Here is an 11299-nt window from a genome sequence, read left to right on the forward strand (position 1 = left end):
GGGATTCAGGGCTCAGGGTATAGTTTCTGGGGGCCCAGCCATGACAGGGGGTGACAGACCACAATGGTGTCCACTCCTGACTGAGGTACTGCTGTCTGTCTAGCTTGTAGCCTGGAACACCAGCTGCCATTGTCAGGTCTGCTTTCCTGATAGCCCAGACCCCACACACTGGAGGACAGCTATCCGTCCCCTTTAAGCAGTGTGACCCTGACTATCTATCATACCCGTTTGCCCTCTGAACAACAGACCAAAGTGGTCCCCTCTCACTGCCTGGGCTTTTCTGGACTATGGAAAGATCCTGTGTGGGGTGAGAGCGACACCTAGTGGGCACTTAGAATTTCCACCCAGCTTCCTCCTGGGCTGCCCTTGGCTCTCTAGGTAGAGAGGGACTGGGACATTGGGCAAGACTCAGACCAGAGGCTGCTAAGCAAGAACTCACAGTAACAAAAAGGCTGCCAGGCACTGTGGTTCACCCAGCCTGTGCCTACAGCTCCTGCGCGGAGAGGGACGAATGGCACTACTGTCTGAGCAGAGCCCTCCCGGAGGACTACAAGACCCAGGCTCTGGCTGCCTTCCACCACAGTGTGGAGGTGAGTGAAGGCCTCCCCAGGGTCCCTTAGGTGGATCCTGCTGTAGGCTACTTACAGCAGGGGGACAAGTGTGTCCTGTCATAGGGGCCCTGGCAATGCCCCATCCTATCCCCTCTACCATGCTCCAGTCAGACAGAGTATGGCACCACAGTTCAACCCAGGACCATACCCTGCAGTTTGGAGAGCAGACCAAGGGATGTGGGAGACTTTACTCAGAATTAAGGGGGAAAGGGTCCTCGCCTTCTCAGCTGTCCACCTGACTCTCTCCTGACTGTGGTTGCTGGTTGCCACAGATCCGGGAGAGGCTGGGGATCAGCCTCGGGGAGAGGCTCCCCACCCTGGTACCTGTCACGCATGCCATGATGTGCATGAACTGTGGATGTGACTTCTCGCTCACCGTGAGGCGCCACCACTGCCACGCCTGTGGCAAGGTAAGTGGCAGACTGGGCGAGGGTGTGCTCAGGAAGGGGAGGGCATATCCCTGACCACGGGGCCTGGGGAGCCTGAAGAAGATGAGTTCAAGGTCACCCTGAGTAGAGCTTGTTCCTGTCCTTGTCACTGAGATCCACGGCCAGTCCCAGGCCCCTTCTGTTACCACCACGCCATGTTAAGAGCCCCAGGGCTCACCATTATGGTTGTTGGAGGAGAGGGTGTTACTTCGTGGGTAAGGGCACTTGCTCAGAGACACTCTGTAGCCCGGCCTGGAAGAGCAAGGGTCCACATGGTGCAGAGCAGCTGGGAACCTGGGACTCCCAGGAGGAGGTGAGGGGTGGGTTAACTAGCTGACAGCACATGGCTGAGAGGGTGACCCACAGCTTGCATGTGTGATCCTAACATGGCCTCAGATTGTGTGCCGGAACTGTTCTCGAAACAAGTACCCACTGAAGTGCCTCAAGAACCGGATGGCCAAGGTCTGTGACGGCTGCTTCCGGGAGCTGAAGCTGAGGAATGGGCCTGTCCCCGGGCCCATGAGAGGTAACTCTACAAGGCCCTTGACGTCTTCCAGGCCTGATGACTTCTCCCCAAGTTCTCAGAATCTCTAGGGTATCCTGCTTGAACCTGCTTTCTCCTGAAGAAGGGAGAAAAGGTTCTGCATTAAGGCGCCACTGGAGAGACTAAGGCTCGAGACCGGGGCTCCATGGGAACCTGATAGCTGCTGTGGCCCTGTGAAGCCACAGAGAAGACAGGGCTGCTGTGACTGTCTACCATGAATGACCCTTTCAGGGTATTCCATTGGCCTATGTTCTCTGGAACTTTTTTTTTAAAAAAGACTTATTTTTAATGATGTGTGTCTGTGTATGAATATGTGTGCATGAATGCAGGGTCCCAAAGAGGCCAGAAGAAGGTGTCAGATCCCCTGGATCTGGAGTTACAAGCATCTGTGAGCCACCTGAGTGGGTACTGAGAACCAAACTCAGGTCCGCTGCAAGAGCAGTGTGTGCTCTTAACTGCTGAACCATCTCCCCCAGCTCCTGGGGGACTCCCAGGAACAGTCCATGGGTGTGCTGTCTTTGGGATCTTTTGGCAGGATTGTGAGGCTGCTGGGAGGGTCTCCGGGGTCAGGAAAGGACAGAGAGCCTTAGAAGCTGAATTAACCCTTGAGACTTGATAATTAAGTAACAAACTGTGCCCAGAATTATCAGGCAGGAGGGACAGTGGGTGCAGTTTAAACCTTCCTGTGGCCACACTAAAGTCGTCAGGGGAAGCATAGTCCTGTTAGTGGACCCAGGACAGCTGTCCAGTATCCTAGAAAAGTGGCTCCCATCCCCCAAAGCCTAGCTACAGCATCAGCAGGAAGGCACATGCTAGCCATTCTGGTCCCATTGACTCCCACTCCTAACCCCTTCCCGCCATGAGCCTTGAAGGCACCTGAGCCAGCATTCCAGAGACACTTCCCCTGGTTTCTTACCTCTACAGAGCGTCCGGTCAGCATGAGCTTCCCACTGTCCTCCTCCCGCTTCTCCTCGGGCAGCACCTTCTCCTCCGTCTTCCACAGCATTAGTCCTTCAACTTTCAAGAAGCAGAAAAAAGTCCCTTCAGCCTTGGCAGAGGTAAGGCATACATGGGAGACAGCGGCAAGTCGCTGTCCCAGGAAAGACTCCGATATTGAGGTTAGCTGGTGCCACCCCTAAGAGTAATCCTGTCTGCGGAAGACCTCTGGGGCTGAAACGGTGCTTGAGAGGCATCTTTGTGTCCCTCTTTGTCTTTCTTTCTCTCTGGCCCTCTGGCATAGAATTAGTGCTCATAGGGTCTGCTCAGGTCACTGGTGAGTAGCCGTCATCATTAATTGTCCCATGGAGTTATGATTAATTGTCCCAAGTTAGCATGTGTGAGCTGTGTGTTCTCAGACTGCGAGCTTCCCGGAGGCTATGAAATTCTGCAAGAAACCTCAAAACTGGCTAAACGCAGGTCTATCTTGCAGGTAGGAACCCAAGCAGTGCCCGTGAGTAGTAGAGCCTTCCCAAGAGGCATAGCCAGCTGCATTCAAGTCCCCATTAATAGTCGTCATCAAGCCAACAGTGGGTGCGAAGAGGTGTTAGGCCAGTGCTCTCAACCTTCCTAAGGCTGCACCCCTTTAATACAGTTCCTCATGTTATGGCGACTCCCAACCATAAAATTATTCTGTTGCTACTTCATAACTGTAATTTTGCTACTATTATGAATCGTAATATAAATATCTGATATGCAGAATATCTGATATGCGACTCCCCCAAAGGAGTCACGACCACAAGTTGAGAACCACTGAGTTAGGGAGTGACTGTCTGTGAATGAGTGCTGTTTTAGCCATTAACTTTTGCCATTTGCAAACTAAAGACCTTGGAAATATGGCTAAGATATAGCTTAGTGGTAAAGAACCTGCCTGTTGATAGTGTGTAAAGTTCTGATCATGTCCCAAAAATCTTGAAGTTAATATATACATGGTAAGAAAAAAATCTGTAAAATAGACAAAACAATATACAATATAGAAGCGAGTTTTTCACCGGGCAGTGGTGGCGCACACCTTTAACCCCAGCACTCGGGAGGCAGAGGCAGGCAGATCCCTGTGAGTTTGAGGCCAGCCTGGTCTATAAGAGCTAGTTCTAGGACAGGCTCCAAAGCTACAGAGAAACCCTGTCTCAAAAAACCAAAAAAAAAAAAAGTGAGTTTTTCTACCTCTCCAGCCATGACCAAAATCCTTATGGCTCCTTCATAGCATAGAAATGTGCTCACTTCTGCCAGCCCCAGGAGAGGGGCACCCACAGCTCCACTCCCATTACCCCCTCCCATTACAGGGACTCTGCCTCTGCAGTATTGCTTCCCAGAGGAAAACTCTGAAAACCCAAGTATCTAGCTCTCAGGAGGCTACAGAATCGGATCTGGGGGGATACTCCAAAGGATCTTTGGAGGTGCTTCATCGGATCTATGCCATCGGATCCGTGGAGGGGCTTCATCAGGGCAGGTGGGGTGAGAGCCCAGGCAGAAATTAGCATATAAGATATTCTGCATATCAAATAGTTATATTATGATTCATAATAGTAGCAAAATAAGTTACAAAGTAGCAACATTCAGGTTAGAGCCTAGAACCTACAACCAGCTTGGGCTGAAAAGGAAGCCTGGTTTAATTTCGCCCTGAAAGAACTGAGTGTCATCCTCCTTTAAGCTGAGGAGGACTGAACATTAGGAAATCCCTCTGGGCCTCAGTTCCCCTGTCTGGAAAATGAGAAAATCAGAGGAAATTATCCCTAAACTTGGCCGTGTTGCTTTCCAACTCACTCAGTGTAAATCAGGCATGGTACCTGTCATGATGCCTCCTGCTTTTTACTAGTGAGAAAATGGAGGCCCGCAGGAGGTCAGTAAATTGCCTGGTGATAGGCATAGTTAGTGCTGGAGCCTGATGGAACTTTGGATTGCAGCCCTCCAAACCAAACTGGAGGTTTCTTTTGTTTTCTTTGCTTTCTGGTGCTGGTGATGGAACCCAGAGCCTCATACATACACAGTGTACCGGAGCCCCATTCAGTGTTAGCCACAGCCAGAGCCTTGCAATGGGATGTCACCTAAATACGGCCAGCAGTATGACACCGTAGGATTGCATCTACTCTTCCAGGCAAGGGACTCCCCCACCCCATATTCCTTCTTAAGTGTGAAGTCCTTCTAATGTGTCCTGGGAGGGAGTAGCATCCCAGTAGGGGCAGCCCACCTGGAGGCAGCTTTAGGCTTTCACACCTGCTTCCTAGGCCCCCAAAGTAGCTTTGCTGACCACAAGAGACCAGCAATCGGAGCAGCGAGCAGCTTTCAAACTCCCCTGCGGAGGGTCCGCCCTGGCCCCCTCCTGGCCATTTTGTCTGTTTACCTGCTTTTTCTCCCCACCAGGTGGCCGCGTCCGGAGAAGGTTCGGCCATCAGCGGCTACTTGAGCCGCTGTAAGAGTGGCAAGCGACGCTGGAAGAAGCTCTGGCTAGTCATCAAGGGCAAAGTGCTCTACACCTACCTGGCCAGTGAGGTACATCCTTTCTGCAGCTGTTATCTCCGGGAGGCCTGTGTTAAGTATGAGTGTGGCAACAGGGGGTGGAGAACCAACCAGCTAAGGTCTCCGTGCATCTGCAGGCATGAGTTCTGGATACTCCTGGGACCTCTGCTGGTGGTTTTCAAGTCTTTGGGTTAGAATGTGGCTGTGAGCACTCACAGAGCACTTAAATGTCACAGGCTCAGCAGCCAGGACAAGGTCATAAGAGAAAACTTGCCTCTGTTCTCTATCTCGGTTGCTTGGGACAACATACGGCAGCTCAGAGAAAACTGTTCCCTTTGTGCCTATCTGTTGCTTTTACTAAAATAACCATGGGCTCCAGTGAGGCTTCTAAATAAAAGCACATTGTTACTTTTATAGGACATATTGGTTTTAGTGTCTAAAATACAAGCAAGGGCTGGGCTGCAGCTCGGTTATTGGAATGCTTACTCAGCATGTAGGAAGCCTGGGATTCGGTACCCACCACTAACCACTACATAGCCTAGGTGCAGTGGTGCAAGCCTATAATTCTAGCACAGAGGCAGGAGGAACAGAAGTTCATGGTCATCCTCAGCTGCATAGTGAATTCAAAGCCAGCCTGGGCAATATGAGCTTCTCTCTCAAAAATAAAATACAAACAAACAAGAGAGCCCTTAGGCCCAGCCTCATCCAGGGTAGACAGATGTGGGCTGTGGTGGTGTAATCTTGCTGGCTAGTCCTTCAGAGGCTGAATGGGCTGGACAATAAGGTGGTTTCCGTCTCCAGGTCCTACCACCTTGGGGTTTCCATAAGCCAAATCCACGTTACAATCAAGACTTAAATGTGTCCTGACCGTTGGTGGAGGACATGTCTCTTGACAGACCTGCAGCTGTGGTGGTCCCTATGTGTCTCTTCCTCACACACCAGATCAGCAGAGCAGGCAGATAAGAGGGGAACCTTGGTTCATTTGTCTACAGTGGGACTTTCTGCGTCAGGAACAGGGGCTCATCTTTCCAGTCTGAAAGTTGAAACACAGCTCAAAACAGCCACATCCTAAGAAGACATGTCACTGAGCCGAGCATGGTGTTGCATGCCAATGGCTCCTAGTACTCAGAAGATGAAGCAGGGGAATTACCATGAGTCCCGTGTAAGGCTTTGTCTCAAGGGGGGAAGGGAGGAAGCAAGCCAGGACAGTAGCAGGGTATTTTGTAATCTGTCAGGCTAGGGGTATTCTAACAGGTATAGACAATGAGTGGAGGGGGTTGCTGAGACACCTTAAACAAAGACTTCATGAAATGCGTACAGAATGTGTTGCCAGAACAAACTCTGGGATACAAAATCCTTGACTACTCCAGTCCATAGGAAGAATACTAGAAGGCTGTGAGTTCAAATCCTGGATCTTCCTCCTATGCTAGCTGTGTGACATTGGGCATTCTCTGCTTATGGTAGAGAATTTAAAAGATAATGGCACTGCACACATCTAGCCCTAGTTGGCTGTCAGAACTTAAGTCCCTGTCCTTTCTGGGACTGGTCCTGGCGGGAAGCAAGGGTGATTTAGAGATGCTCTTCCACTGGAGGCAGGGATCAATGTTAGGGGCTGATACAGTGTGGCTTTTTAAAGCCTTTTATTTATTATTTGACAATTTCACATTTGTATACAATGTACCTTGATCTTATCCACTCCCCCAAACCCCTAAATATGCCCCTCCCACTTTCACCCTTTTGTGAGTGTGTGTGTGTGTGTGTGTGTGTGTGTGTAAATGACACATTGAATCCAGTTAGTGCTGCCTGTTGGATGCTGTCTGACCTTGTTGGCTTGACCTTGTGCAGGGACCATAGCTGCAGGGAGTTCATGATACAATGGCCGGAGTCACGTCCATGAGAGTTCCACAGTGTCTTCCCCATCTTTCAGCTCTTTCATTCTTTCTCTCTCCATCCGTTTGTGATGTTCCCTGAGCCTAGGGGGATGCAGGGTTATGGGTGTGGTTTTAACATCAGATGTTCCTTCTTTGTCCCCTGCAGGACAAAGTGGCCATGGAGAGCATCCCTCTGCTGGGTTTCACTATTGCTCCGGAAAAGGAGGCCGGCAGCAATGAAGCTGGACCAGTCTTTCACCTATACCACAAGAAAACCCTGTTTTATAGCTTCAAAGCAGAGGACAGCAGTTCTGCTCAGAGGTACCAGCAACAGCTAGTCTTCTGTCCCTGTGTCTGTCTTACGGAGAATGCAGCGTCACCCTGCACTGTCCTGTTCAGGCCCCTGGGGGTCCTAGCACAACTGCAGGCCTGTGTGTTCTGGGTCGTGAGATGTTGCTGGTTGTTTTACTCATTTGACTCTTTGGGAGGCACCAAATAAATCACACATGGAGTTTTATTCTTTCTTATAAACGCCTGGCCTTGGCTTGGCTTTTTTTCTAGCCAGCTTTGCTTAACTAATTATCCCATCTACCTTTCGCCTCTGGGCTTTTTCCTTTACTTACTTCTGTAATCTTTGTTTCACTCTTACTCTGTGACCGGCTGGGTGGCTGGCCCCTCTTTTCTCAATCCTTGATCTCTCTTCCTTTCTCTCTTTTTCTTCTTCTGTTTATTTGCTCTGCCTGCCAGCCCCGCCTATTCTTTCCCCTGCCTTGCTATTGGTCATCCAACTCTTTATTAGACCAATCAGGCGTTTTAGGCAGGCAAAGTAACACACAGCTTCACAGAGTTAAACAAATGCAACATAAAAGAATGCACTGTAGCTGGGTGGTGGCGGCGCAGCACTCAGTGAGGCAGAGGCAGGTGGATCTCTGTGAGGTCAAGGCCAGCCTGATATACAGAGTGAGTTCCAGAACAGCCAGAAACTCTCATGATTCCTTTATGTGGGCATTGATTCAATCAACTTTCATACTATCCCAGCTGTGTTCTAAATACAGGAAACATGTTTGGGAACTATATACAAACGCAGCACATTTCTTGGCTTCAGGCTAGCAAGAATCTAGTCCAGTCACAAAGATATTCAATGCTGTCTTCTGTTTTATAGGTGGATGGAGGCCATGGAAGATGCCAGTGTGTTATAGCAGTCACCAGGCACATGGACTCACAAAAAAAAAAAAAACTCTTACATTAACGTGTGAACCCTTCCAGAGGCTGCTCCTGGTCTCAGCTCATCTGGATGCACGAATGGGTTCTGCGTGGGGCTTGACCTTTCCCCTCCCAGGTAGAACCCTAAGGGATATTTATGGACCTCTTTTTTTCTGCCTCCATGTTTCCCAGCCCCCATCACAAACTGTACCCTTATCTAAAAGTGAGTTAAAATTTAGTACCTTGAAGACATGGAAATGAAGAGAAAAGGACATTTAGCAACATGGGCTTTTTAGTAGAAACTGGCTTTTCCTGGTTTTACTCCTGGCGAATAGGACCACTTTTGACTTTCTGCAATGTCCATACGGTGCCTCAGGTGATGTGGGAACCAGCCAGAAAGGAACAGCTGCTCATGGAAACACTTCACCACCCTGCTGAGCCTACTGTGTCTTCTGAGAGATGGACAGGAGTTGGCCGCAGGAAGGTCTGGGGACTCGCTTGCTGTGGAAAGTTGACTCCTACAGCCTTTCGGTGGTTTGCCAGGCTTAAGGAGGGAGGGGACCATCTTCCCTTCCTAAGGTCCTGCCACCTCTACTGCTGCAAACTCAGCCAGAGAGTGGTTCCCTTCCTCCCAGAATCTTCAGCACCACCCCAGGGCTGCCGCTTCAGCAGCACAGAACCCTCTAAGATGGATCTACATCGGCTTTAACTTCTGTGTGTGTGCCTTCCTGTGTATACGCTGTGCACACGGACCATGCTGTTGATGGGAATTGTCCTCATGGGAACACATATCCTTGAGCTATATCACCCATGACAGTTTACTGTTTGAGAGAGGTAAAGAAGAAAGAGAGAAGTGGGCGGTCATCAGAAAGTGGTCTGGGCGGATAGATGGCTTGACCACAGCAGAAGCACTGTGTGGCTGGAAAACACATTGCACACCTAGGCTGAACCACCTTGCAGCTGGAAGATGCTTTGCACACTCAAAGTGCACCACCTCCCTCTGGGCACCTCCCTCTGGGCACCTCCCTCTGGGCACCTGAGGCGGAGCCACCTCCTGCTGGTCAGCTCTTTCCGCTGGATGGATTGTACACAATGTATTGAGGAGGGACAGGATTCCTCCTCGTTCTCACCGCAGTTGGAAAAAAAAAAAAGTAACTGTCATCATTTCCTGAAATCTCTTATTACCTTCTCCCTACAAAGAGGATTTTTGTAAAACGTACCATCTCAAGGACTTATTTACATTAAATATGTTCAGGGATTTCTTTTTCTAGTTTGCAGTTCTTTTTAAATGTTTTGCAGTCAGCGTATAATTAATAATTCAGGTCGGATGGACCTGCAGGTGTTCCTGCTAACTGCTGAGTGTCATCACCCAGGATCCTTCCCAGAGTCACTCACATGTGACTGGGCTGACGGAGTGGAGCAGGACTCGAGGATAGCAGTCCCCTTTGCTATGGTTTCATTTTCTGTGATTTCAATTGCCAGAGGTCAAGTCTGGACTGAAAATATTAAATAGAAAATTCTAGAAATAAAAGTGTGTAAGTTTCCGGTCACTTTTGCTGTGGTACTAGTGTTCCACTTTGATAGTAACTTCCCAAGGGTCTAATTGGTGCATCATACATCCCGAGAGTACCCGTGTGCGCACAGAAACAGCACAGCATGTGTGACCCAGTGCTGCTGCTGCCTTCTTTTGTTTGTTTTGTTTTGTCTTTCGAGACAGGGTTTCTCTGTAGTTTTGGAGCCTGACCTGGAACTAGCACTTGTAGACCAGGCTGGCCTCAAACTCACAGAGATCCGCCTGACTCTGCCTCTCAAGTGCTGGTATTAAAGGCGTGCGCCACCACTGCCCGGCTGCTGCTGCCTTCTTGAGGGTTCACGGGGGCACTCGGGCTGCTGTTGTCCAAGCAGTGGGAATATCCTGACCTGCCTTGTACCATTGCCAAGGGTCACTTTCCAATTCTAAATATGAAAGTCATTTGAGGATCTTTATTTTATTCTATTTATTGATTGATTGGCTGATTGATTGATTGATCATAATGCCTGGATTATCCATAAAACATAGCAGACAGGGTCACCAAGACAGTCCCCAGCTCCTAGGGAACTGGGCCAGGCCCTGCCTGGTTGGATCTTTGTTGCCTCATCTTTCCGCAGTTCTCTGTGTTCTGGTTTCAGGCTAATATCTTCCTGACCATTCTCAGTGGCCCTTGTGTCCTTCTCTTTGTCCAGCCTAGTTCACACATCCAGGTTGCCTGTCTGTCCACTGAGTCTTCCCAGAATCGCTAGGGATGAAGCCACCTCACCAGGTCTGAGGGCATGCCTGTCCCCTGGGTCCAAATGCTGCAGAAACAACTATGGTGCCACACAATCTCCCTGAAGCTCCTGCAAGAGCAGAGCAGCCCTGCATTGCATATCCCGGCAGCAGCTCTCACCCAGGAATAAAGGACCCAGACCCTGGACACCCGCCAGGAAAGCTGGGAGCCTGCTGGTCTCTTCCGTCACAGAAAGATCTCTGCAGTGTCTCGCAAGCTGGGGATGGGTACACGCTGAACATTAACAGCCCATCCACAGTCCTGCTCAGCTATGATGAGGACAATCACAGGAAGACCTTCCTCTACCTCAGGGCGGGGTCAGGATAGTAGGTGGCAATGAGACTGGTGTCCCGGTCATCAGCTCCCTCTCCCTCCATCTTCAAAACCTTAAAGAACCTTTCAAGCATGACCTTGCCTGCTTCGCAGAGGCTTTTCTCAAAGCAGGTGGCCTTGCTTGGGGGTGGGATGAAGGAGGGCAGTGGCTTCATGGATTCCTACATATTGCAGTTGCTGTAGGCTCTGATGATCTGAAGAAGTGAGAAGGATTCTATGCCTGTCACTAAAGCACTGTCCAGAAATGGCAGTGCTGGCCGGGATGCATTCTGATCCTAACAAGAATTCTGGCATGTCAGAAATAAACTGAGTTTTTCTGGTGGTGATAAACCTCCAGAGACAAACTCTGCCTGGCATGGTCTAGGGAAGGCCCAGGAGGAGGGTGATGCTGGCCCATCTCTGAGCATGGCCACAAGGAAGGTGTGGGGACCAGCAGCATAGTTGGTTACTCTGTATCCTTTCTTTATCCAGCTTCTTACTGATCTGGTCATGTAAATGTCAGTAAGCAGAGACACCCTAGTGCAGACTGAGGCCACGGAGGCTGATGGTG

The 11299-nt window shown here is 49.9% G+C and overlaps 1 protein-coding gene across 1 annotated transcript in view; it reads left to right on the plus strand.

Moving 5' to 3' along the window:
* The window catches only part of Fgd5 (FYVE, RhoGEF and PH domain containing 5), a 102163-nt gene extending 92512 nt beyond the window's left edge, over nt 1–9651 (plus strand). Inside the window, exons 15-21 of the mRNA XM_041644964.1 lie at nt 491–590; nt 884–1021; nt 1436–1565; nt 2508–2641; nt 4941–5069; nt 7074–7228; nt 8070–9651. Coding sequence (XP_041500898.1) covers nt 491–590; nt 884–1021; nt 1436–1565; nt 2508–2641; nt 4941–5069; nt 7074–7228; nt 8070–8106 — 823 coding nt within the window. The 3' untranslated portion in view covers nt 8107–9651. The remainder of the gene's footprint in view (nt 1–490; nt 591–883; nt 1022–1435; nt 1566–2507; nt 2642–4940; nt 5070–7073; nt 7229–8069) is intronic.
* The last annotated feature ends 1648 nt before the right edge of the window (nt 9652–11299 follow it).

This window comes from Microtus oregoni, unplaced genomic scaffold, assembly GCF_018167655.1.
Source record: "Microtus oregoni isolate MIOR12 unplaced genomic scaffold, Mior012 000002F_ref0000024, whole genome shotgun sequence".
NCBI classification, from domain to species: domain Eukaryota; kingdom Metazoa; phylum Chordata; class Mammalia; order Rodentia; family Cricetidae; genus Microtus; species Microtus oregoni.